Consider the following 27,969-nt stretch of genomic DNA (forward strand, 5'->3'; position numbering starts at 1 on the left):
AAAACTGCCCTGAGGTTTGATGAAGGACGCACAGAACTCACTGAAACCACTACGCTCATGGTTGCAGTTTATTATATGGTAAGCATGCAAGTTTAAATCAGCCAAAGAAGTGCATAAGGCAGAGTTTAGGAGAGTACCAAACACAGCACTTTCCGTTGTCTTTTGGTGGAGTCATGGACATGTTATTCTCTTGGCATCAATGTGTACCAATACACACAGAATATTGCCAGCCAGGGAAGTTCACCTGAGCTATGTCCAGAGTTCTTACTGCCGCTCATGGTTGGCTGGCTATATGTCTAACTTCAGTCTCCAGCTCCTCTGGAGGGCAACAAGTATAAGCTGATACCATGACCCAAAGACCCCACCATAAATCACATTTTTATACTTTCTGGCACATTCCAAGAGTTTAGCCATTACCTTTCAGAAGCCAAGGGCAAAGGTGAGACTTTTCTTTGGGTTAAGTTAAATTCTTTACTACATAGATGTGAACTTCAGGAGTTTGGGGGCCACAGGACAACCCTGAGGGCCCGACTGTCGCAGGTATGCAAAAACTGAATTAATCTCTCATAGTGGGAAGTCAGTAGATGTCAAAGTTTTAAAACCAAGAAACTGCAGTATAAGCAAGTTATTAATGGCTAAAAGATGAAAAGGTTACATCTTGGGAGTGGAAAATGAAGAGTGGAAGGGTTCAGGACTACTTTTTTTAAAAATAAAATGATTTATTTTTTTGTAAATATGAATACAGTTGGCAAAAACCAAACCAAAACAGAATAAAACCAAAAAATGATAGTTATATGATGGATCATGCCGAAGTACAACAGCATTTATTAGTAGACTATAAAAAATAAATTTTGTGGCCGGGTGCCGTGGCCCACGCCTGTAATTCCAGCACACTGGGAGGCTAAGGCGGGCAGATCACCTAATATCAGGAGTTCAAGACCAGCGTGATCAACATGGAGAAACCCTATCTCTATTAAAAATACAAAATTGGCTGGATATGGTGGCACATGCCTGTAATCCTAGCTACTCAGGAAGGCTGAGGCAGGAGAATTGCTTTAACCTGGGAGGCAGAGGTTGCAGTGAGCCGAAATCGTGCCATTGCACTCCAGCCTGGGCAACAAGAGCGAAACTACATCTCAAAATTAATTAATTAAAAATGATAAAAAATTTATTATTATTATTTTTGAGATGGCGTCTTGCTCTGTCACCCAGGCTGGAATGCAGTGGCGTGATCTTGGCTCACTGCAACCTCCGCCTCCCGGGTTCAAGCGATTCTCTTGCCTTAGCCTCCCAAATAGCTGGGATTACAGGCGCCTGCCACCACGCTGGCTAATTTTTTGTATTTTCAGTAGAGATGGGGTTTCACTATATTAGCCAGGCTGGTCTTGAATGCTTGATCTTGTGATTCAACTGCCTCGGCCTTCCAAAGTGCTAGGATTACAGGCGTGAGCCACTGCGCCTGGCCTAAAAATTTTATTATTTCTATGTGCTCTTTTTCCCCCAGCTTTGACTCTCTAGATGCTTTTGAAAGTTTGAGTTCCTAAGAAATTCCACAGCTAGAGGCTCCTACAATGTCACTGAGTGAGGTTAAGGTTCTACTCTTATAGGGAGCATCTTATCCTTGGGGATTCTGGACAACTAGACCCCTAGGAACTTATAAAACAGCTGCTTTCATTAGGATTCTTTTGACATGGGGAAAATACAGCCATTGTCCATTAAAACACAATCCAATTTGGGTACAAGTACTCTTCAGGTTTTCTTTTCTTTTTTTTTTTTTTTTGAGATGGAGTCTCGCTCTGTCGTCCAGGCTGGAGTGCAGTTGCCGGATCTCAGCTCACTACAAGCTCTGCCTCTGGGGTTCACGCCATTCTCCTGCCTCAGCCTCCAGAGAAGCTGGGACTACAGGCGCCCACCACCTCACCCGGCTAATTTTTTGTATTTTTTAGTAGAGACGGGGTTTCACCATGTTAGCCAGGATGGTCTCGATCTCCTGACCTCGTGATCCGCCTGTCTCGGCCTCCCAAAGTGCTGGGATTACAGGCTTGAGCCATCGCGCCCGGCCTCTTCAGGTTTTCTAAGTTCTCCATAAGAATACCAAGACTAGGCTACCATCTTTTCTGGCAACAGACTACTTTTTAAATAAGCTTTGTGTAGTCCAAGATTTCTGGAAGGGAAATAGAAATAAAAAATAAAACCAAAAATAAATAACTCTTGTAGAACCATTTGCTTCCATACAGTACATGTATATTTGACTTTGATAAAAATGGAAACAATTTTTTTTTTTTTGAGACAGAATTTGCCTCTTATTGTCCAGGCTGGAGTGCAATGACATGATCTCGGCTCACTGAAACCTCCGCCTCCTGGGTTCAAGAGCTTCTCCTGCCTCAGCCTCCCGAGTAGCTGGGATTATAGGTGCCCGCCACCACGTCTGGCTAATTTTGTATTTTTAATAGAGACCGGGTTTCTCTATGTTGGTCAGGCTGGTCTCGAACTCCTAACCTCAGGTGATCCGCCTGCCTCGTCCTCCCAAAGTGCTGGGATTACAGGCGTGAGCCACCGTGCACAGCCTGAACACATATTATTTTAAAATTTCTTCATTTTGCCAGGTGCAGTGGCCTGAACACATATTACTTTTAATTTTTTTTTTTTTATTTTGCCAGGTGTGGTGGCGGATCCCTGTAATCCCAGCTACTTGGGAGGCTGAGGCAGGAGAATCGCTTGAACCTGGGAGGCGGAGGTTGCGGGTGAGCCAAGATCATGCCATTGCACCCCAGCCTGGGCAACAAGAGTCAAACTCTGTCTAAAAAAAAATAAAAAGAAAAAAGAAATATGTGTTCAATGTGAAAAAATCTGATGTTCACGTTAAAAGTGTAAAAAAAAAAACAAAAAACAGTGAAAATACAGAGAGCATTATTAATCTAACATTTTGTTACTGGGTAGTGCCATGCAATTCCAGGCTCCTGGTGTCTTGTTTTGTTTGTTCGTTTTTGAGACGGAGTCTCACTCTGTCACCCAGACTGGAGTGCAGTGGCCCAATCCTGGCTCACCGCAACCTCCACCTCCCAGGCTCCAGTGATTCTCCTGCCTCAGCCTCCTGATTGACTGGTACTACAGGCCCGTGCCACCACGACTGGCTAATTTTCATATTTTTGGTAGAGACGGGGTTTCACCATGTTGGGCAGGCTGGTCTCGAAAACCTGACCTCCAGTGTTCTGCCTGCCTCGGCCTCCCAAAGTGCTGGGATTACAGACGTGAGCCACCGTGCCTGACCTGGCACTTGGTGTCTTGAACAAAGACTTGGACAAGACACACACAGATAGTAAAGCAAAGCAGCAAAAGCTTATTAAGCACTCTTGGAAAGGGGAGAGCTGACTGACTTCTGTGAGATGAGATCAGCCTGGTTTGTTATATTTCATGGCCTGTTTTTTCCTCACTTGCTTACCCTAACTTTATTTCTTGTAAGCGAATTGCTCATCCTTGCTTAACCTTACTCTTTTTTTTTTTTTCTGAGACAGGGTCTCACTCTGTCACCTAGACTGGAGTGCAGTGGCGTGATCTCGGCTCACCACAAACTCTGCCTCCCAGGTTCAAGTGATTCTCCTCCTTCAGCCTCTTGAGTAGCTGGGATTACAGGCATGCCCCACCACCCCTGGGTAATTTTTGCATTTTTAGTAGAGATGGAGTTTCACTATGTTGGTCCGGCTAATCTTGAACTCCTGACCTCAAATGATCCACCCACCTCGGCCCCCCAAAGTGTTAGGATTACAGATGTGAGCCACCGCGTCCGGCTACTCATCTTTCATTTTTTGTGACCAAATTCCTACTGCAAGTCCTTGTGACTTATTTATCCTGTATGTTTTAACTCACTGCTTACTCCCTTATTTCGTATGTTCTGCTTCTGCTTACATGTTTCTCTTACATATTTCATTTTTGCTATCACTTAAGCTAACCTACATCAAAGGGTTCCCTTTGTCCCTGACTTCCTCTGCTATTCTCCTGCCTCAATTTTTCTCTGATTTTAGGACTTTTGTCTTTGGTATTCCGGAGTTTTATTATGAGATGTCTGTGTATATCTTTATTAAGCAGTTAGGACCACAGGCATGCGCCACCACACCCGGCTAATTTTTGTATTTTTAGAGACAGGGTTTCAGTGTGTTAGCCAGGACGGTCTTGATCTCTTGACGTGATCCTCCTGCCTTGGCCTCCCAAAGTGCTGGGATTACAGGCATGAGCCACCGCACCCAGCAGTGTTCTCATTTTTTAATATCTCAACATCCCTAACTCCCCACTCCCAGACTTACCAGAAACTTATTTGATTGGTCTTACTAAAGAACCTCCTGTTGGTTTTCACTGAACTCTGTTTTCCAATTTATTCATTTCTGCTTTTACCTTTCTTTCCTCTATTAGGTTCTCTATTTAACCTTATCACTAATAACAGGAAGCAATTATTACAGTAATGGAAAATTCACATGATGAAGGCTTAAACTAATTATACACAAATATATACTCATAAATTCTGAAAGTTAATATAAGTTACCCTCATTTATGGTGGAATACATAACGTAAAACTGTAAGGGAAGGATAATGGTAATTTGATCAAAGAAAATTTCACGGGAAGTGCAATTTGATTTTCCAAGGGTTTTAGCATGAAGCCATAGGCTAAAATGAAAAGATAAACTGTTGTTTCATTTCAAAGTGGGTAAAGGATAATTTAAGAAAAGTATACCCCAATAAAATATTATTTAGCAAACACAAAATTAAAACACTGTAAGAAAGACAAATTATCAACTTGTCATTTTATCACAGAAATGAACATTTATTGTTAACAGTATTTTTTCAGGTTCTGATTCTTTGTTTGAAAACATCTTTTTCACTGCCATGACAAAATCTGAACATTAAATTCTGAAAGACTGGCCTTATGACATATAGCAAAATTACAGGATACAGTTTAAAAGATTAAAAGAAAAACATTCTAATGCTACACTCCTTAATAAAAATCCAGGAAACAACTTCCAAGTTTAAATACTTCTGTTTTTATTAAAGAAAGTATAAAACATTGAATTCTACATTTTCAAACACTATTATTTTAAGAATCAGTCAAATCAGTCCGGTCTCTTCATACTGCCAGCATGTCTAATACTTCCGTCTTATTATATTTCTAAAAAATCTTGAATTCTGAAAAATAGAAACAAAATGTAAATTGCTGACTCCAACATTGTTTTTAAAAAGCTTAATTGTGATGAAATAAACATACCCGAATTTACCATAACCATTTTTAAGTGTGCAGCTCTGTAGTGTATACTCATTGCTGTGCAGTTAATCTCCAAAACTAGAGACAGCGTCCGGCTCTGTTGTCCAGGCTGGACTGGAGTGCAGTGGCCCGATCTCACCTCACTGCAAACTCCACTTCCCAGATTCAAGCGATTCTCCTGCCTCAGCCTCTCGTATAGCTGGGATTACAGGTGGGTGCCACCATGCCTGGCTAATTTTTGTATTTTTAATAGAGATGGAGTTTTTCCATGTTGGCCAGGTTGGTCTCGAACTCTTGACCTCAAGTGATCCACCTGCCTCATCCTCCCAAAGTGCTGGGATTACAGGTGTGAGCCACTGCGTACAGCCTCCAAAACTTTCATGCCATGAAAAACTCTGTGTCCACCAAACAATTCCCCCTTCCCACTTCCCAAGTCCTTGGAGTAACCACCATTCTACTTTCTGTCACTGTGAATTTTACTATTCTAAGTACCTCCTACAAGTGGGATAATATAGTATGTTCTTGTAATTGGCTTATTTCTCCAAGCATAATGTCCTCAAAGTTCATCTATATGACCGAGTTTTCTTCCTTTCTAGGGCTGAATGATATTCCATTGTGTTTATCTACTCATTCACTGATGGACGCTTGGGTTGTATACCTTTGACTATTATGAATAGTGCTGCTATAAACATAAGTACAAAAAGACCTGGCTTTCATTCTTTTTGATGTATACCCAGAAGGATTAAGTAATAGATACGAGTAACACCTAATTTATTATGTTAATGACTTAGAGATAATGCTCATTGCAATAAACATTATTAACAAAACCTAGTTGAAGTAAGCAGGCATTTTAAAGTCCATGTGTTATTGAACTTTTACCTCTACCACACTAGTCCAGAAGACATTAATGAAACTTCTTGGGCCTTCCTTGAGGTCTTTCCATTTTTCTTTCCATTTCCCTTTTCTGTTGATGTGCCTTAAACCTCTCAGCCATTGACACAAGCTCCTCTGGAATACTCTGAAATTATTCAATGTGTTGTTATTAGGATTCTGAGTTCTTTTCTACAACACTAAAATGCATCCAAACCATTTCAGATAATCACACAGCTGGTTACATGACATCCTTTAAACAGAAATAGGTATCTCGATTAAAACCTACATCCATCTACAGGCTACAAAATTTGCTACTTCAGCTGCTTCCAAGTGTTTTTAATGTGCCTTTATATGGTAGCATTTTCTACATATTCTTTTTTACCTCTGAGCCTGAATATGTTCCCCCTGCTGGAACATTTACCCCATCTTCTACAACTCTCCCACCTCCATTCTACTGATTTCTTCCTCGGTGGGGCTTTCATTGCTCACCCCCATTAGGTTAAGTTTCCCAGTTATATGCTCCCATAGTTTCTTATCATTGCCATGCTAAAGCCCTCAAACGTGTTGAAAACTTATTTGAAGTTTCCTGATAAATAGCAAGCCATAGGACCTGGCATAACTGACTGAGAAACTGGTAAGAAGTAGATTTCTAATGAATTGCATAGTCTCACCTGATTTGCTCTTTCCAGAATATTAATCAATTCAGAGGCAACCCTCCAATCATTTCTAGTCAAAGTTGTAATGGAAACACCAGTCCTCCTTTAGTGTGGGGGAAAAAACTCATGTCATCTCATTTATAATATATATTCATTATTCAGTTAATACAGAATAAGACAAATGAAAACTTTTTCACAGAAGCTGGAATGTATGAAGATTTAGGGTCACACAGATTTGGAATCTAAATCTGCTGTGGTTTAAACAGCAAAGGGGGTATATGATGGAAGCTCCCTTTTATTTATTTATTTATTTATTTATTTTATTTATTTTTTGAGCCGGAGTCTTGCACTGTCACCCAGGCTGGAGTGCAGTGGCGCCATCTCGGCTTACTGCAACCTCTGCCTCACGGGTTCAAGTGATTCTCCTGCCTCAGCCTCCAGAGTAGCTGGGACTACAGGTGCCTACCACCACGCCTGGGTAAATTTTTTGTATTTTTAGTAGAGACGGGGTTTCACCATGTTAGCCAGGATGGTCTCGATCTCCTGACCTCGTGATCCACCTGCCTAGGCCTCCCAAAATGCTAGGATTACAGGCGTGAGCCACCGTGCCCGGCCCAATGGTAGCTCTCTTTAGAGGAAAAAGGTCTTCTCATATCCATACCAATTTGTCAGTAACCTTCAGAGTAACCACTGGGTACACAGCTCAGTAGTGACACTAGATATAAAACACATAGAACCAGATATAAAAAGCTAATCATGGATTGAATCTGGTTGAGTCTCCGAACAAGCCAAATGAACAGGGATAAACAAAGTACCGACTAGAATCTGGGAAGTAGCTGAAAAATCATAGGTAATAGAATAAAATGGTTCTCTGGGCAAGAAGTTTGTGAGAGGAGTAATGAGAATCTAGAATTGGCCTTTCATGGGTGGACTAAGCTTACTTACCCTGCTCTTCCTGTGCGCCCTATTCGGTGTACATATTCTTCAATGTTCCGTGGAAAGTCAAAATTATAGACATGTGTAACGTCATGGACATCAAGTCCTCTAGAGGCTAGATCAGTTGCAATTAGTATTCTCACTTTGCCTAAAAAGTAAAACCAAATGAACACTGAACCATTCTGGTATAAATCAACCCAAGATCTAAAAAGTATATTTGCCCTAATTTAATCAATTTCATTTCTTACTGTTTACATTAAAATGCCTACTTTGTGAAAATGGAAAAGTAACTGCCGGCAAGTTACAAGATACCATGGTTCAGCAAATGAGTCCTAAACCCTTCGAACCGTGACAGAAAGATACATTTTTCAGATAACTTCAGATATATTTTCTGTTGCATACTAATACCTTGATATCCAGGTTTAAAGTCTTTTTTGTTTACTTAATGCTTAGAGGCAGATTAATGTTTAGAGCTCTAATGAGTGTAGTTTTAGGATACAGAAGGTGAGGACAGATCTTAGACATAAAACGGTTTCATGAAAAGATGCTGTCACTCAGCCAAGCACAGGTATTGCACTAATTTTAAAATGTATGAAATATTAATTACATAAACATACCTGTTTTAAAGTTCTCTAATGCTTTCTCCCGATCTCTCTGTTCTCTATCTCCATGCAGAGACTCTATTGATATATTTCCAAGTATTAGGTCACTTGATAAGTGATCCGCACTGAAGTAAAAGATAAACTCAGCATTCTTAGGTGCTTATTCTAATACCACCAGTTTTACTTCTATTAGCAAAAATCTAAAGTAACATAACAGACGTATCACCCCCATTTGAAATTAGTATACAAATAGAAATGATCCTAAACTAATCAATTTAATTAATTATAATGGACACACAAGAAAAAATACCTACACAGCTTTTCGAGAAACGAAGACAATGACTTTGTCTGTGGATGACATATTCTGTAGAAAAGTATGCATGTGACTCCATTTCTCTTCCTCGGTGGTTACAATTATATTTTGCTTCACTGAACTTACAGCCTAAAGGATTCAAAGAACATAGTTCATCAAGTTCATCATGATTGAGGGGGAGACCGCATACATCAGCTCAAAATGCATCTTCTCTCTCATTGGTTAATGTGTTTAATAAACTACTAAGCAAAATGGCAGATGTCCTAAAAAAATTACTTGTTTCTACTCAAGATTTGTATCTTAGATTTCACCTAACCTCAAAATACTATTGGTACCATTCCTTCGACCAACTATTTGTCTCTAATCATTTTATTTCATTTGTTTATTTCTGAGACACAGTCTCACTCTGTTGCCCAGGCTGAAGTGCAGTGGCGTGATGTCTGTAATCATTTTATAAAACAAATGTTACTGGATCACCATGTGTAAATCCCTAATGAAATAAGGGGTGTAAGCAATGACCCATTATTACTAATGATTAAATGAAAGGCCAATTTCATTTATTAATGATTAAGCAAAAAGCCAGAGAGAGAACTTTACATATTATAATGGAGGGTTCCCACTGACAACACATAAGCCCAATATTCAGTCTTAACTTCATCAAGGGAACAGACTTATATTTATGTATATACGTAGAGTTATGTTTAGACCCTGATTCTAACAGGGTTAAAATGAGGTATCAGAAAAATATAGGCCGGGCGCGGTGGCTCAAGCCTGTAATCCCAGCACTTTGGGAGGCCGAGACGGGCGGATCACGAGGTCAGGAGATCGAGACCATCCTGGCTAACACGGTGAAACCCCGTCTCTACTAAAAATACAAAAAACTAGCCGGGCGAGGTGGCGGCGCCTGTAGTCCCAGCTACTCGGGAGGCTGAGGCAGGAGAATGGCGGGAACCCGGGAGGCGGAGCTTGCAGTGAGCTGAGATCCGGCCACTGCACTCCAGCCCGGGCGGCAGAGCGAGACTCCGTCTCAAAAAAAAAAAAAAAAAAAAACAGAAAAATATAAACCCTGACTTTGCTGGGCACGGTGGTTCACGCCTGTAATCCCAGCACTTTGGGAGGCCAAGGGGGGCGATCTCCTGAGGTCAGGAGTTTGAGACCAGCCTGGCCAACATGGCAAAACCCTGTCTCTACTAAAATACAAAACTTAGCCGGGAGTGGTAGCCATACTTGTAATCCCAGCTACTCAGGAGGTTGAGGCATAAGAATCACTTGAACCCACTGCACTCCAGCCTGGGCAACAGAGTGAGACTCTGTCTCAAAAAAAAAAAATTATATCTATCTATCTATCTATCTATCTATCTATCTATCTATCTATGTATGTATATATAGGCCTCAACTACAGGTTGATGGTATTAGCTAATTATTGAAATTTCAAATGAGATAATGGCATTGTAGGTCTATTAAAATTATATGCATCTGTGATTTGCCCTAAAATTGGGAAGTGGGCAGACTAGGCACACCAAAATTAGCTAAATCTTCAGAATTTTCATAAGAAATGTTAAACAATAGTAATAAAAAAAGCTTACAACTAGATCCAATGTACCAACATAGACAATCATTGGTTCTTTCAAATAAGATTGTGCGAGGCGATGAACTGAATGAGGCCATGTAGCACTGGGAATACAAGTTACAAACATTACAATTTTGTTGTAAAAACATTACTATGTTTCCTTAAGCATGCTATGAACCAAGTTACTCATGAAAGACAAATTTAGTACTTCTTATTTTTTCAATAAGTAAGGCAAATTTAACAGTTAATTCACTGATTACTCAACTACTGTAAAGCTAGTAGATGAAACAAATATGTTTAATAAATAGGTTTTTGGCCGGGCCCAGTGGCTCACGCCTGTAATCCCAGCACTTTGGGAGGCCAAGGCAGGTGGATCACCTGAGGTCAGGAGTTCAAGACTAGCCTGGCCAACATGATGAAACCCAGTCTCTACTGAAAATACAAAAATTAGGTGGGTGTGATAGCGGGCGCCTATAATCCCAGCTGCTCCGGAGGCTGAGGCAGGCTCACGCCTGTAATCCCAGCACTTTGCGAGGCTGAGGAGAGGCAGATCACTTGAGGTCAGGAGTTCGAGACCAGCCTGGTCAACATGGGAAACTCTGTGCCTACTATAAATACAAAAATAAGTCAGGCATGGTGGTGTGTGCCTATAATCCCAGCTACTCGGGAGGCTGAGGCAGGAGAATCGCTTGAATCTGGGAAGCAGAGGTTGCAGTGAGTAGAGATCACGCCACTACACTCCAGCCTGGGTGACAGAGCGAAACTCTGTCTCAAAAAAGAAAAAAAAAAAAAGAAAGAAAGAAAAAGGCACTAAAAGGGATTAGTATTAGGTTAATTTTATCTCTTGGCCTTTATAAACGACAAAAAAAAAAATCCGATTTTTCGTTTTTTTTTTTTGTTTTTTGTTTTTTGTTTTTTTTTTTTGAGACAGAGTCTCGCTCTGTCGCCCAGGCTGGAGTGCAGTGGCCAGATCTCAGCTCACTGCAAGCTCCGCCTCCCGGGTTCACGCCATTCTCCTGCCTCAGCCTCCCAAGTAGCTGGGACTACAGGCGCCCGCCACCTCGCCCGGCTAGTTTTTTGTACTTTTTAGTAGAGACGGGGTTTCACCGTATTAACCAGGATGGTCTCGATCTCCTGACCTCGTGATCCGCCCGTCTCGGCCTCCCAAAGTGCTGGGATTACAGGCTTGAGCCACCGCGCCCAGCCCGATTTTTCATAGTGTCAGCAGGCAATACCAAATACTTAACCCAAATAAAAACAATTTTTTTTTTTTGAGATAGAGTCTCACTCTGTCGCCCAGGCTGGAGTGCAGTGGCACGATCTCAGCTCTTTGCAAGCTCCGCCTCCCAGGTTCACGCTTGGGTGTGGCGGCATGCACCTGTAGTTCCAGTTACTCAGAAGGCTGAGGTGGGAGAATTGCTTGAGCTGGGAAGGTTGAGACTGCAGTGAGCCAAGATGGTGCCACTGTACTCCATCCTGGGTGACAGAGTGAGACCCTGTCTCAAAAAACAAAACAAACTTTCAAAATATACTGATCAAAGAATATCTACATTTAAATGTTTCTTCAACTATATATAAAATAATGAAAGTGACCACTTTTTATACCTTCACAGTAATTCAGTAAAATCTAAGTTCTCTTTTCTTGGGTTAGGCATCGTGGCTCAGGCTTGCAATCCCAGCACTTTGGGAGGCCGAGACAGGTGGATCACCTGAGGTCAGGAGTTTGAGACCAGCCTGGCCCAACATGGCGAAACCCCATCGGTAAAAATACAATAATTAGCTGGGCATGGTGATGTGTGCCTGTAGTCCCAGCTACTCAGGAGGCTGAGACAGGAGAATCGCTTGAACCCAGGAGGCAGAGGTTGCAGTGAGCCAAGATCATGCTGCTGCACTCCAGCCTGGTGTCAGCGAGACTTTGTCTCAAAATAAATAAATAAATTCACTTTTCTTGAAATAGGAAGATTATTTGTAATAAAACTATGTGAGAGGATTTCGTATTTTTTTAATTTTATGTTATTTATACTAATAAAGACAAAGGATATAAGCCCAGGATATGTCATTCTTTTTTTTTTTTTTGAGACAGATTTTCACTCTTGTTGCCCAGACTAGAGTGCAGGGGCATGATCTCGGCTCACTGCAACCTCTACCTCCCAGGTTCAAACGATCCTCCTGCCTCAGTCTTGCAAGTAGCTGGGACTACAGGCGTGAGTCACTATGCCTGGCTAATTTTTGTGTTTTTAGTAGAGACGAGGTTTCACCATGTTGGCCAGGCTGGCCTCAAACTCCTGACCTCAGGTGATCCACCCACCTCGGACTCCCAAAGTGCTGGGATTATAGGCATGAGCCTGTGTGCCTGGCCAATTTTGTTATTTATACTAATAAAGAAAAGGATATAGGTCTAGGAGATATCATTCTTTATAGATCACTCTATATTCAAATAATCATTGCTTCCTGTTTTATTGTGAGCAGTAAGTATTCAGTAATCAAATGTTTATCTGCTTAGACAAGTGAACCCTTTATTCAAAAGTGAGACCTTACTATGATAAGTAAATGTTTGTGTTGAAATCCCTATCTGTAATTTAGGAAACCCAATAGTCATGAATAAGTACTTATTGTTACACTGTTCTACTTCCAATGTTATGAGATCTTTCATCTAAAGATTTCAATACTTCCAAGTAATGCTCAAATATTGTGGGAAAAACCAAACAGAATGGGATTCTATTCCACTGATTTCTATTTTGCACACAGTAATTAGGCATATACCTACCTGGTCATAACCGTCTGCCTATCCGGACGCACATCTAACAAAATCTTCATTATCTGGGGTTCAAATCCCATATCCAACATCTTGTCTGCTTCATCTAAAACCTGCATTGACAAAAAAGAATGTGGCTAGATGAGATATGGGAGGCAGGTAATGACATATATTCTTTATTAATGGAACACTAAGAAAGGCTTTTCTCATTTCCCCTATTACTTAAGCCACGATTTTAATTTCTCCAGAGGTCAGAATACTAAGCAATTTGTCATTGTATGTTGTCTACATTGATTTTTGTTGGCTTTCCAATAGCTTCCAAATCTCCTTAAACAAAATTTAAGTGTCTAAAATATCCAAGTAGATTTTAATTATTGTGTACCTATCTCTATTTTCCAAAATTTAAAGTAAACATGCATGATAATTTCAAATAGAAGTCTTACTTCTTTCAACATGCTAAAGAGAATGGGAAATATTCCTAGAGCCATTATAAAATCAACAGCCATAGCTGGGCGCGGTGGCTCATGCCTGTCATCCCAGCACTTTGGGAGGCCGAGGCAGGCGGATCACCTGAGGTTAGGAGTTTAAGACCAGCTTGGCCAACATGGTTAAACCTCGTCTCTACTAAAAAGAAAAAATTAGCCAGGTATGGTGGCGGGCGCCTGTAGTCCCAGCTACTTGGAAGGCTGAGGCAGGAGAATCGCTTGAACCTGGGAGGCGAAGGTTGCAGTGAGCCAAGATGACGCCACAGCACTCCAGCCTGGGCAACTAGAGCAAAACTGTGTCCTAAAATAAAAAAATAAAAAATAAAATAAAATCGACAGCCATTCTAAAAGAAACTTATACCCAAGCACTTGGGAGTTGATTAAAACTATTAAAAGCTCAAGTGGAGGGAGGAGAAAATAATAGTTCAGTCATTTTTTATATTTTGAGATGGAGTTTCACTCTTGTTGCCCAGGCTGGAGTGCAATGGCATGATCTCGGCTCACTGCAACCTCCGCCTCCCAGGTTCAAGTGATTCTCCTGTCTCAGCCTCCAGAGAAGCTGTGATTACAGGTGCATGCCACCACACCCGGCTAATTTTTGTATCTTTAGTAGAGACGGGGTTTCATCATATTGGTCAGGCTGGTCTCGAACTCCTGACCTTGGGTGATCCACCTGCCGCAGCTTCCCAAAGTGCTGGGATTACAGGTGTGACCCACCACGCCCGGCCAGTTCAGTTATTTTTGAACCCAGCATCCCAAACCCCTATTGCATGATTACCAAGTAGGTTATATTCTTCAGATTGACAAAGTTATTCATTTGCAGATCATTCAATCTTCCGGGAGTTGCAATTATGATATCTACACCTTTTCTAAGCTCTTCTATTTGTTCATCTCTATTTCCACCACCATATACACAAACACTTAAAAAGAAAAAATCTAAAGGTTAATGTTTAGGCACAGAATATCTCATCACAACTTAAAATTCAATAAAAGGGATAAAAATCAATTATCAGGTACCTTTAGGAGCATCTGCCCCTTTCTGAGAATTACGTACACCCATCAATCCCTAATGTTGTATCCTAAAGAGCAATATTTGTACCATCACCTGACCCAGGCTCTGACTGATTAGAGTAGTGCTAAATGCCTGACCCATGTTGAGCCATTTGGATTCTCTGAATGTGTGAAAAATAATGGGGAAGATGTATAAAGCCACAAATGATTAAAATATGATACTGGTGAAGGAATGGGAAAAAAAATCACCTACCTCCGAAGCCCTTTATATGAATATTTGCAACATTCTCCTTCTACTTGAAGTGCTAATTCCCGAGTGGGAGTTAGAACTAACATGCCGGGTCTATTCCTTTGACCTTTAAGGCTTTGGAGAGAAAACAGATTAATATTAAATTATTTGTCTCACATGCACGGTACATTCATTCAGTGCCATCAAGATTTGTAGCAACAAGCCAGGCGTGGTGGCTCACGCCTATAATCCCAGCACTTTGGGAGGCCAAGGCGGTCGGATTACCTGAGGTCACGAGTTTGAGACCAGCCTACCCAACATGGTGAAACCTCGTCTCAACTAAAAATACAAAAAATTAGCCAGATATGGTGGCAGAAGCTTGTAATCCCAGCTACTCAGGAGGCTGAGGCAGGAGAATCACTTGAACCCAGGAGGTGGAGGTTGCAGTGAGCCAAGATCGCACCACTGCACTCCAGCCTGGGCAATAAGAGTGAAACTCTGACTCAAAAAAAAAAAAAATTTGTAGCAACGAGTATCAGTTAGACATAGTCAGACTATGCGTTTTTGTGAGAAGGTATATGATTAAAAGTAGTCTCTATATATTACAGACTTTGCTAATTATGATCTACATACCTAAAAAATGACTAATATTATATATAATATGCCAAATTCCCCATATGAAAATGTATTATTATTTTCTCAGATTTAAGATTGCTTTACTGAGAGATCAGTGTTAGTTTCTATATACTTTTTCTTATTATAAAAGCAATACATATTTACCATAAAGTAGGGAAATTTAAAAAAGCCATACACCCTAAAACCCAACTTCCCAATACCAGCCTTTTGTTTAAGATGGTCTTTTCATTAACATTTAAAATGTCAAATATTTTATCATGGAATAGATAAGTGTATTGGACATAGTTTAAACAGTTTCCACTGTTTCACTACTGAGGCTTTTGGTAAATATTACTTATTGCCTCCTAAAAATGTTTTGCCAATTTATACTTTCACCAGCACAATCTAAGTGTCTAATTCCTTGCATTTTCTCTGCAGGTAGGCATTACCTTTGGATCAAGCAATAGGTAAAGAAATTGCAATTATATTTTTGATATCTAAATCTATCAAACCTCTATAAGAAGAAACCAGCCATAGGAATTCTTACGTGGGTTGAAGGTCCAGATGAATAAATCCAGGCATTAAATAACACAATGTCTTTCCTGTTCCAGTCTGGGCTACTCCTATAAGATCTATTCCTTGCAACACAATGGGCCATGCCTGTGACTGAAACGGAATGATAAACATTAACACAAAAAGTACATCTTTTGCTGGGCGCGGGAGCACATGCCTGTAATCCCAGCACTTTGGGAGGCTGAGGCGGGCGGATCTCCTGAGGTCGGGAGTTCGAGACCAGCCTGATCAACAGAGAGATAACCCGTCTTTACTAAAAACACAAAAATTAGCTGGGTGTGGTGGCACGTGTCTGTAATCACAGTTACTAGGGAAGCTGAGGCAGGAGAATTGCTTGAACGCAGGAGATAGAGGTTGTGGTGAGCCAAGACTGTACCACTGCATTCCAGCCTGGGCAAAAAGAGCAAAACTCTGTCTCAAAAAAAAAAAAGTACATATTTTTTGCCAACTGTTCCTTCTTTCCCAGCTCCAAACTTCTTTCAATAAAGATTTTTTGAACTCTAGGGAGAAGGTGCTGGGGGAATGCAAAGAGACAGTTGCTCCCTCGTGTCTTCTAACAATCAGATATCACTGGTTTCAAAGAGAAATGCTGAGTGAAATATTGTAATTAATGCAAGCATACCTGAATAGGTGTTGGCTTTTGAAAACCTGCCTTTTTAATGTTTTCCATAACCTCAGGATAACATTGAAAAGCGTCATCAAATGTGCAGGTAGGATTGGGGATGGTTCGTTTCTCCCCATCTTTCAAGTCATCCCACGTTATATTAAAATTTTCTTTCCTTCAAAGAATAAAAAACGTCAGTGGTTTTCCTCACTTTACTCCCCAATCAAGACATTCTCCAAAATCAGTTCTGGTCTTATCTAGAAATTCAACTGCAATTGATTAAAATGAAACTGTCAGGGAAGTTATAATGAAATGCATAAAGAAATAGAAGCAAGAGTCCATCTGTCTCTTATCTGAGAATAGCTGCAATGGGAAGGTTAAACACATTATACATTAGTAGGTCAATGAAGATTTCATGGATCAAAGATGAGGAGCCTGAAAATCATGCTTCATAAATTAAAACCAGATTTGGCAAATGCTGAGGGCCTAAGATGTTCCACACATATTTCATTAATGCATCCTTAACAATCTTATGTGTTAGAAAGTATTCTCAATTTGACAGGTGATCATACAGTAAGTTACCCTGCTCCTCACCTTAACCATTCTGCTATTCCATGAATCTCTTAGTTTTATCAGACTTTAATAGTAAGAAAAACCACTACAATTAAAACCTTCTAATTTCAGGTAATAAGGACTGAAGAGTTTAAGAAATTAACAAGATTAGATCTTTTTTTTTTCAACTCAACTATTAGAGCAATAATTCTCTAAAATTGCTGTCCAATATAGTAGGGACTAGCCACACACGGCTATTTCAGTTTAATATAAACATTCATTTGCTCAATTACACCAGCCATACTTTAAGTGCCAGTCAACTCCATTAGACACAAATATAGACTATTTTCCAACACTGTAGGAAGTTTTACTAGAAAACAATGTTCTAAAATATCATGTAAGTTGACACATTTTCATTTGAATATTGAAGGCATAGTCTTCAAATATCTTTTCACATTTGCCCAAAGTGTTAATACCAATAACGTAACTATACAAATACTTACACAACTAGGTAATAAAACTACCCACCTCCAACTATCTGCTTGTACTTTTGACATGGCACTTGTGGCAGTGGACTCTTTATAAAAGTTTTTCTTAATTGGTGGTAAATCTGGGACAAAGATGAAAATCCACACTTTGATAAATTTTACAGCATCATTAATACTTAGTCAAAGCTACAGAAATCATACTACAATATATTTTTTTTACCATGCATACCATTTGATAGTTCTACACTTTGCCAACAAGGCTTGCTCCCATCGAAAAGATCTCCCTTTCTGGAGGTTAGGCACAGTAGCTTACACCTGTAATCCCCGCACTTGGGAGGCTGGCATGGGAGGATCACTTGAGCCTGGGCAAAATAGTGACACCCTGTCTCTATTAAAATTTTTAAAGATTAGCCTGGCAGCCAAGCACAGTGGCTAACACCTGTAATCTCGGCACTTTGGGAGGTTGAGGCAGGCGGATCACCTGAGGTCAGGAGTTTGAGACCAGCCTGACCAACATGGTGAAACCCATCTCCACTAAAAAAAAAAAAACAAAAAACAAAAAAAAACCACACACACACACAAAAATTCTCCCGGCACAGTGGCGCACGCCTATAATCCCAGCTACTCAGGGAGGCGGAGGGTGCAGTGAGCCGAGACTGTGCCATTGCACTCCAGCCAGGGCAACAAGAGTGAAACTCCATCTCAAAAAAAAAAAAAAAAAAAAAAAGGAACTGGGCGCGGTGGCTCATGCCTGTAATCCTAGCACTTTGGGAGGCTGAAACAGGTGGATCACCTGAAGTCAGGAGTTCGAGACCAGCCTGACCAACATAGTGAAACCCCATCTCTACTAAAAATACAAAAAATCAGCCGAGCATGGCGGCGGACGCCTGTAATCCTGGCTATTCAGGAGCCTGAGGCAGGAGAATCACTTGAACCCAGGAGGCAGAGGTTGCAGTGTGCCGAGACTGCACACTGCACTCCAGCCTAGGCAACAACAGTGAAACTCCATCTAAAAAAAAAAAAAATTAGCCTGGCATGGTGGTATGTGCCTGTAGTCCCAACTACTAGAGAGGCTGAGGTGGGAGGATCACTTGAGCCTGAGAGATGGAGGTTGCAATGAACTGTGATTTTGCCACTGCACTCTAGCCTAGGCAACAGAGTGAAACCCTCAAAAAAAATTTAATAAAAATTAAAATGAAGCATGCTTTGTAAGGCATCAACCACCACAATGGATAAATATACTCTCACAATAATAGTTTGGTTATCTTTTCTTTGAAGGTCCATCCAATTACTTTTTTAGGAATTACATTTATATCCTTGGTCTATTCTCTTAAGCTACATTTCTTTTCTTTTTTCTTTTTGAGATGGAGTCTCACTCTGTCACTCAGGCTGGAGGGCAATGACTCAATCTTGGCTCACTGCTACCTCCACCTCTGGGGGTCAAGCGATTCTCCTGCCTCAGCCTCCCAAGTAGCTGGGATTACAGGCATGCGCCACCATGCCCAGCTAATTTTTGTATTTTTAGTGGAGATGGGGTTTCACCATGTTGCCCAAGCTGGTCTTGAACTCCTGACCTCAGGTGATCCACCAGCCTCAGCCTCCCAAAGTGCTGGGATTACAGGCATGAGCTGCCGCACCCGGCCTAGCTACATTTCTTAAAAGCCTATTATACCTCTTCCAAACTTAAATCCTTTCCCTGGTCCCTGATCCTAAATCTTCTCAACACATACTGTTTAGGCAGCACAGGAAACTTAACATGCAGAGGTCCTGACCAACACAGTAGCAATAACTGTCAATATTTTTGTAACATATTCATGCTTTTACATTTTAAATAAAAGATGTCCTACTGCTGCCTCCTCCCGAGAGCCAAGGCCAGCGCTTGAATAATGAAGCATTATCCTCCACATATAATGTTCCACATGAGAAATCTCATTTAAATTCAAACAAAAGGGCTGGGCGGGGTGGCTCACGCCTGTAATCCCAGCACTTTGGGAGGCCAAGGCAGGTGGATCACTTGAGGCCAGGGGTTTGAGACCAGCTTGGCCAACATGACGAAAACCCGTATCTACTAAAAATATAAAAATCAGCTGGGCATGCTGGCACACACCTGTAATGCCAGGTACTCGGGAGGCTGAGGCATGGGAATCACTTGAGCCTGGGAGATGGAGGTTGTGGTGATCTGAGATCGCGCCACTGTACTTCAGCCTGGGTGACAGAGCAAAACTCTGTCTCAAAAAATAAAACAAAATAAAATTCAAACAAGGCTGGGCACTATGCCTGACATCTGTTATCCCAACACTTTGGGAGGGTGAGGAGAGGATCACTTGAAGCCAGGAGTTTGAGACTAACCTGGGCAGGATAGTGAGACCTCATCTTTAAATTAAAAAATTTAAATCTAAAACAAAATTAAACAAACAAACAAACAAAACTCTGCCAAGAACTGTAATGCTTCTTATCATTTAATGGCTTTCCCTTTTTTTTTTTGCTCTTGTCAACCAGGATACTCCAAGATCTATTTCTACTCAATCATAGCAACAACGTTAACTTACGGTTTGCATGTTTACTCCCTTCCTATTTTCCCACTGGGACTGATTTTTTCCCATTTTATTATTAGCCTTTTGCAGTGAGTTACCGCTGACAGACTATAAATAGGTTTAATATTTCCCTTATAGCATAAATGACAGCTGACAACATAGAAACTATCATAACCTAGGGACTAATTGCAGCATTTTAGATTTTACTATTTTCATATACATTTCCTTACTAAAAATAAAGCACAGACATTGTACAGAGGATAAAAACTGCGGTTAACAGAAACAATGTATGTAAATGTTAGGAAGCAGCACTGACCTGCCCACTTTGTTTTTTGCCATTTCAAACCTTCCTCTCTAATTTGATCCCAATCTATCAATGGCCGATCTCCTGCAACAACATTGTTATCTGTGCTTCGATCTTTTCCAACAGAAGGTTGGAATGCAGTATCTGTTAAAAATATTTTTATCGATTAGTTTTTTTCTATTTTGTTTTTAATAACCAGACAATACTTAAAATATAAAATTTGGGGTTTCTGTACTACATTAACATGATAATCTTGTCATTTGTTATCGTTCAACAACTTACAAAAATTTAATTTTATTGGAGAAGGTAAGTAAAATAGCACAAGTCTAATGTTTGCTAAAATATTGTCATATCCATTACTCAGTCGTTACAATAATACTCCGGGGAAGCAGATATTATCCCAGATGAATGGATGAAGAGCCAGGCTTTGTAGCTCACTCCTATAGTACCAGCACTTTGTGAGGCTGGCGGGTAGGATCACTTGAACTCAGGCCTCAAGACCAGCCTAGGCAACGTGGTGAAACCCCATCTCTACTTTATAAAAAATTTAATTAGCTGGGTGTGGTGGCACACACCTGTGGTCCCAGCTACTTGAGAGGCTGAGGTGGGAAAATCACTCCCGCCCAGGAGGTCAAGGTTATAATGAGCCATGATCACACCACTGCACTCCAGCCTGGAAAACACAGTGAGAACCTGTCTCAAAACAATTTTAAAAATAAAAGAAAAAGAAAAAGAAATAAATAAAAGTTACAAAAATAGAATCTTAGACCTTGTCTTTTTCCCCAAGAAACACTAAAAGGCAGTGGTGCCTTCTAAACCCAAGTGTCTCTATTCTACTTTACACTGCATCGAGGTATGATTCAGGAATTTTTTCTCTATTCTACACAGATCTGAGATTTTTTAAATAACCAAATATTTAAGCCATTTTCAATGTCAGCCATGAATCTGAAGACAGGACTAGGGTTAGGATCCTGGGACCAATCCTTACTCTACCACTAACACGAAAATGTATGTATTAAAGGATTATTTCACTGCTTGCGAGAACTAGATTAATACAAAGACAAAAAATAAATAAATAAAAATAAAGGGTTATTTCATTTTCACGTACCTGTGGCTAAAAGTAAAATTGCTAGGCATGAACATAGAGATTTGGCATTTGGCATTTTAATTTGAGGAAAAATATTCTGGGCTTTCATTCACAGTAAAAAATCATTAAGACTACATTTATGGCAGCCTAATGCTTTGAATCAGAAAAGGAAATCAGGTATAATGGCTTATAACACTGAATGAAATTAAACATTTTAAAGGGCTTCTGTGGGAGAAAATTACTTACCAACTCCACATTCTGAACTGTAATTTTCTTCTAGCTTTTTAACAAAATTATCTATCGCTGCTTTTGCTTTTGTTTGCATTGCCTTGCTGCCAAAAATTTTGACTAATGATTCTGGTTGTTCTTGTATTATCTAGGTACAAGGGGAAAAACAGTGAGACTTAAAAGTGAGACTTACTAAGGTGAGACTTAACAAGTTCCCTAAAAAAAAAAAGTTCCCTAAGCCCCTAACCCCTTCCAACAATCACTCAACTTCAAAAACCATTACAGTAGAAAGTAAATATAGTGTTACTAGCAATCAAGGTCTAAATTTCTAGTTAGAGAGGAATACTATTTATATTTACTCTGGGATTTACCTCCTGGTCAGATGGAGAGGGGCAGGACAACCTGAACATTTAAAACTGGATAGCCGGGGAATAAACTCAGCAAATAGTGTAGAGAAATAATTAAGGCATCAACCTGACAGGTAATATTATTTTGATTCTGAGGTCTCCAACCTATAAAATGGTATTTATTTTGCTAATTTTACAGAATGGTAGGGCTGAAATGACATAATCTATGTGCTATATAGACAGTTTATTGAACTGCCAGGTTACTTAGGTAAATTTTTAACTTGATGGGATTCTATACTTAACTCATGTATACCGTTAAGGGTTTACATTTACAAAACGGATACATCTTATGAATAGAATCTACAAGTAACACCTATAAACATCCGTAATTTCAAATACCCTAATGGATTCAATGTTTATCTAAAACACAATATACACCAAATTTTGTCTTCAGTTGGTAATTCAAACAATGTTTATCATCTACAGTATTTACAGGCACTACAACTCTGTATGAGTGCGAAACAAGGCCATTATGGGATGCTATGGAAAGGGACAGCTACACAGAATGGGGGCCTCAGACTGAGCAAAAAGCTATGGTAGCAGGGTGTGTCAGGGAGTGGGTGGAGTACTCAAGGAATTAGGTGAAAGGACAATGGAAAGAGTGAACAGGCCAGATCAAGTCAACAATTTTAAGGAGTCTAGACTTACAGGCCTGAGATACTATGAAAGGCTTTTACATAGGAAAGGGACACAACTAATTTGTGTTTTAAAATGATTGTTCTAGCCAAACGCAGTGGCTAACACCTGTAATCCCAGCACTTTGTGAGGCTGAGGAGGGTGGATTATTTGAGGTCAGGAGTTCTAGACCAGCCTGGCCAACATGGTGAAACCCTGTCTCTACTGAAAGTACAAAAATTAGCCAGGTGAGTTGGCGGGCACCTGTAATCCCAGCTACTCTGGAAGCTGAGGCAGGAGAATCTTTTGAATCTGGGAGGCAGTGGTTGCAGCTAAGATCGCACTGGAGCTAAGATCGCACCAGTGCACTTCAGCCTGGGCAACAGAGCAAGACTTCATCCCAAAAAAATATAAAAAAATAAAATTATTGTTCTGACCACAGTGGAGAATGATTAGAGGATACAAATGGAAGCCGGACATAAAGTTGGGGAGAAGGCAAATGATGACATTCCCCTTGAGAAGTACATGAAATAGTCAAGACCTAGCGGTGAATGAGAATAAGGAAATACCAATATGGATAGTCAGATTACAGACTTGTAAACTCAGTGAATGTTGCCACCATTCACTAAGATTGAGAATATAAGAGCTAGCCAAAGTTTGAGGAAAGGGGTTTTCTCTGGAAGACATTTTGGACATGATGAATATTCCAGTGATCTATTCTTATGCAGATTATCTCTAAAGATTTTTACCTCTGGCTGGGCCTGGTGGCTCATGCCTGTAATCCCAGCACTCTGGGAGGCAGAAGTGGGCGGATCACCTGAGGTCCCGCGCTTGAGACCAGCCTGGCCAACATGGTGAAACCCCGTCTCTACTAAAAATACAAAAATTAGCCAGGCGTGGTGGCGCATGCCTGTAATTCCAGCTACTCCAGAGGTTGAGGCAGGAGAATTGCTTGAACCCGGGAGGCGGAGGTTGCCGTGAGCCAAGATCGTGCCACTGCACTCCAGCCTGGGCAACAGAGCGAGACTCTGTCTCAAAAAAAAAAAAAAAAAAAGATTTTTACCTCCAAGAGTCCCAAAACCTACACCTGGAACAGCTTAAAATTCAGGTGGCTTCTTGAGAATCAGGAGTATGAAGAGCTTTGGCAATTTATCTAATCTACCACAGTATGTTAATAACTCGGCAGAAATTAAGAGTTAAGGCCTGGTGCGGTGGCTCATGCCTGTAATCCCAACACTTTGGGAGGCCAAGGCAGGTGGATCACTTGAGGCCAGGAGTTGAGAGCAGCCTGGCCAACATCGTAAAACCCCATCTCTACTAAAAATAAAAAATAAAATTAAAAAATTAGCTGGGCTTGGTGGTGGGAGCCTGTAATCCCAGCTACTCGGGAGGCTGAAGCAGGAGAATTGCTTGAACCCGGGAGGCAGAGGTTGTAGTGACTTGTTATCACGTCACTGCACTCCAGCTTGGGAGACAGAATGAAGCTGTCTTAAAAAGAAGAGTTAGGTGCTCCCTTAGAAATGCATGATGCTCTCTTAAGGGCCGAAGAACACAGATGGCTTACTTGGATTGTGGTGTTTGTTGTACTTTGTATATTCTTTATTTTTGACCCACCACGACCTGTTTTTAAAAATAAAGGAATATATTATTATTATAAGTTGAAATTAGTAAGTTGAAAATTTACCCATTTTCCTCAACAAACATTCTCTAGTTCTTCCCCCAAAATGCTCCTAGGGTTCAACAATCATTTTTTGTTTGGAAAGAGGGAAGAGGTTCTATTCCAAATTTTGGTGGGTTTTAGCAGACTCTTACCCAGAGAGGTGGAGACTATAGATTCTGTATCAGCTTGCACAAAACCTAATTGGGTCCAAATTAGTGGAGAGGATGCAGAAATTGGAACTCTTTCATACAACTCAACAAATTTTCAAAAATTGGCAAACAGTTGAATAGACATTTCTCCAATGACATACAAATGGCCAACAGGCATGAGATGTTCAACATCACTAATCAGGTCCATGCAAATCAAAACCACAAAATGATTGTCACCTCACATCTGGTAGGATGGCCATTACCAAAAACAGAAAACACGTGTTGGTAAGAATGTGGAGAAATTGGAACCCCTGTGTACTGTTGGTGGGATTGTAAAATGGTGCTGCCACTATGGAAAACAGTATAGATTTCCTAAAAAATTAAAAATAGAATTAACATATGATCCAGCAGTCTCACTTGGGGTATACATCCAAAATAATTTAAAGCAGAGTCTCAAAGATATATTGCACTCCCATTTTCATAATAACACTACTCAAGTCAAAAGGTGGAAGCCACCCATTTATCATAGACTGATTAACAGATAAAGTAAGGTATATACTTAATAATGGAATACCACTCAGCCTTAGTAAGGAAGAAAATCCTGTCTCATGCTACAAAATGGATAAGGCTGGAGGATATTATTCTTAGAGAAATGAGCCAATTACAAAGACAATTAGTGCATGATTCTACTTATATGGATTATCTAAAGTAATCTAACTCAGAAACAATGTAAATGGTGGTTCCCTGGGATGGAGCAGGAAAAAAATGGGGAGCTGTTCAAGGAGTATACAGTTTCAGTCATGCAAGTTCCAGAGATCTGGGATACAAGATTGTGCTTATTGTTAGTATTGTGATATACATTTAAAAGAGGGTATTTCATTTTTTACAATAAAAAAGTTGGATCCAGATCCAACATCAAGTGAGTGCTCAGTAGCACAGTGCCCTTTCATCTGCTAAGTGCTAACTTCAGTGATTTTTATTGCAAACCTAGTGGCTTTCTTTCGTGGAGCATCATTCTTCAGATCTGCAGCCCAAGCCTTCTGAAAGGCCAATGAATCTCTGGGTAGTATAGCAATTAGTCTTATAATGTACTATTTTATAGCAGACTCCATCTGTTCATTTTTCTCAGGTTTTAAAAATGGTAAAATATACCTAATAGGTAAAATGTGGCAATTTATACTCGGACTTAATAGCTATCAATGGGGCAATCATTCTAATCATTTTTAAATGCTTTTCAAAAAAAATTCAGAAATGGGCAGGGCACAGTGGCTTACGTATGTAATCCCAGCATTTTGAGAGGCTGAGGTGGGTAGATCCACAGTTCGAGACCATCCTGGGTAATGTGAAAACTCATCTTTACTAAAAACACAAAAATTAGCTGGGCATGGTGGCGCACGTCTATAATTTCAGCTACTAGGGAGGCTGAGGTGTGAGAATCGCTTGAGCCCAGGAGGTAGACGTTGTAGTGAGCCGAGATCACACCACACTGCACTCCAGCCAGGGCCACAGAGCTGTCTCAAAAAAAAAAAAAAAAAAAAAATCAAAAGTAAAAAAATTAAAAAATGCAGAATTGAATGTTAACACACAAGATGTAAGAAAAAGTTTTTTCTTTTTTTAACTTTTTAAAAATTAAGGAAACTAAAAGCAAGGTACAACTGCTCTAGGCAGCCCTATAAATGATCTTACAGCTTTTCTTTGATTCCTGGCTCTAAATGGTACTCATAGAAAGACTGATTAAGTTTTGTTTTTCATTCTGGGGTTAGCTGTCTGTTAAAAGGCCTGTTCTAAGCATCCCTCTTCAGCCCTAAGATTTTGTAAGTCTTCTAGGAGTTGCTCTCCCAAATACATTGTCTGTATAAACACCAAAAGGTGAATTACTTTTTTTTTTTTAATTGAGGAGGAGTCTTGCTCTGTCACCCAGGCTGGAGTGCAGTGGTGCGATCTCAGCTCACTGCCAACCTCAGCCGCCGGGTTCAAGCGATTCTCGTGCCTCAGCCTCCGGAGTACCTGGGCGCGCCACCAAGCCCAGCTTTTATTTATTTATTTTTTTAAGTAAAGACGGGGATTTCGCCATGTTGGCCAGGCTGGTCTCGAACTCCTGACCTCGGGTGATCCGCCCGCCTCGGCCTCCCAACGTGCTGGGATTACAGGCGTGAGCCACCGCGCCCGGTCATATTAAATTATACTCTATCCCCAGGTTTTACAAATAGCTCTGGGAGAGACCTGAACCTCATTAGGTGGCAGCTGATTGGAGGTGAGGCAGTGGGGCGGGAATGCCTTCGCCCAGGCTCCGCCCCTGGCCCCACCTATCCTGCCCTGCCAGCCACACCCATTCTCACCGATCACCGCGCCGACAAAGTGGTTCTTCAAAGCAAAACAAAGCGGCGGTTCCTCGTGACCAGCGGCCACGGCCTCCGGGGGCCTACAGGGGCCTCTCCAGCGGCTACCTCTGCCGACACTATATCCCTCAGGACCTCTTCGATTCAACTCCTCCACCGGCCTCCTCTCTGGTGCTCGGGGCACTGTCGAGCTTCGCCGACTAGCAACGACCCATGTAGAGGCCTTGGGAGTTCCTCCGTGGTGGGACATTCTTCCAAGAAGGGGCGCGTCCGACGTCGTTGCCGTCCGACTCTGCACCACTTGACCGTGCCGTCGTAACACTAGCGTGCCAGGGAAGCCACGCAGCCGCTACTTAAGGAGCCCGCGCGAGGCTAGCCCTCCCGCCCACTCCCCTATCCCGCCCACTTCGCCCCGCTTTCACACAGCCATTGGCCAGCGAGCGTTGTGGGCGGGACTTTCCCATTTTTAGCCAATCGGCCTTCTGAACCGTGGGAGCGTGCCTTGAAGCAGTCAATGTGCCGGACCGTGTATTCCTTTCCAGGCGTGGGACTTTTTCCAAACGCCCACTTTGCTCCCGCCCCTACCGGACAGACACCTCGAGTTCTTAGCGTCTCAGTGCCTTGGAAACTTTTTTTTTTTCTTTTTAAATAGAGACGAGGTGAAGCCGTGTTGCCCAGGCTGCTCTTGAACTCCTGGCTTCTGGTTTCAAGTGAACTTCCAGCCTCGGCCTTACAAAGTGCTGGGATCAGGCCGGGCGCGGTGGCTCAAGCCTGTAATCCCAGCACTTTGGGAGGCCGAGACGGGCGGATCACGAGGTCAGGAGATCGAGAGACGATCCCGGCTAACACGGTGAAACCCCGTCTCTACTAAAAAAAAAAAAAAAATACAAAAAAATAGCCGGCCGAGGTGGCGGGCGCCTGTAGTCCCAGCTACTCGGGAGGCTGAGGCAGGAGAATGGCGTAAACCCGGGAGGCGGAGCTTGCAGTGAGCTGAGATCCGGCCACTGCACTCCAGCCTGGGTGACAGAGCAAGACTCCGTCTCAAAAAAAAAAAAAAAAAAAAAAAAAAAAAAAAAAAAACAAAGTGCTGGGATTACAGTCAGCCACTGCACCGGAAATGTTTTCAATCGTGA

General features: G+C 41.2%; 1 protein-coding gene across 1 annotated transcript; it reads right to left on the reverse strand.

Moving 5' to 3' along the window:
• Window positions 1-4,795: 4,795 nt before the first annotated feature.
• On the reverse strand, window positions 4,796-27,240 carry DDX43 (DEAD-box helicase 43). Its single transcript, XM_001112413.5, has 17 exons — window positions 26,837-27,240; window positions 24,253-24,308; window positions 21,685-21,814; window positions 20,364-20,495; window positions 17,554-17,635; window positions 16,492-16,648; window positions 15,844-15,962; window positions 14,706-14,816; window positions 14,220-14,361; window positions 12,969-13,069; window positions 10,218-10,305; window positions 8,633-8,760; window positions 8,334-8,443; window positions 7,726-7,864; window positions 6,796-6,883; window positions 6,131-6,269; window positions 4,796-5,175 (listed from the first exon to the last, which is right to left on the reverse strand). Exons 1-16 carry the CDS (start codon window positions 27,084-27,086, stop codon window positions 6,156-6,158), a joined length of 1,947 nt encoding a protein of 648 aa, XP_001112413.2. The 5' UTR covers window positions 27,087-27,240; the 3' UTR covers window positions 4,796-5,175; window positions 6,131-6,155.
• Window positions 27,241-27,969: the final 729 nt, after the last annotated feature.

This window comes from Macaca mulatta, chromosome 4 (assembly GCF_049350105.2).
Source record: "Macaca mulatta isolate MMU2019108-1 chromosome 4, T2T-MMU8v2.0, whole genome shotgun sequence".
In the NCBI taxonomy this organism is placed as follows: domain Eukaryota; kingdom Metazoa; phylum Chordata; class Mammalia; order Primates; family Cercopithecidae; genus Macaca; species Macaca mulatta.

What these genes read in the sequence shown, in the direction of transcription:
- DDX43 (XM_001112413.5), bottom strand. Translation starts at nt 27,086, where the DNA reads ATGTCCCACCACGGAGGAACTCCCAAGGCCTCTACATGGGTCGTTGCT. An exon ending in CAACAAACACCACAATCCAA is followed by an intron (nt 21,815 to 24,252) that starts GTAAGCCATCTG and finishes CCTTGTACCTAG; the next exon opens with ATAATACAAGAACAACCAGA. An exon ending in GTACAAGCAGATAGTTGGAG is followed by an intron (nt 16,649 to 17,553) that starts GTGGGTAGTTTT and finishes TATTCTTTGAAG; the next exon opens with GAAAGAAAATTTTAATATAA.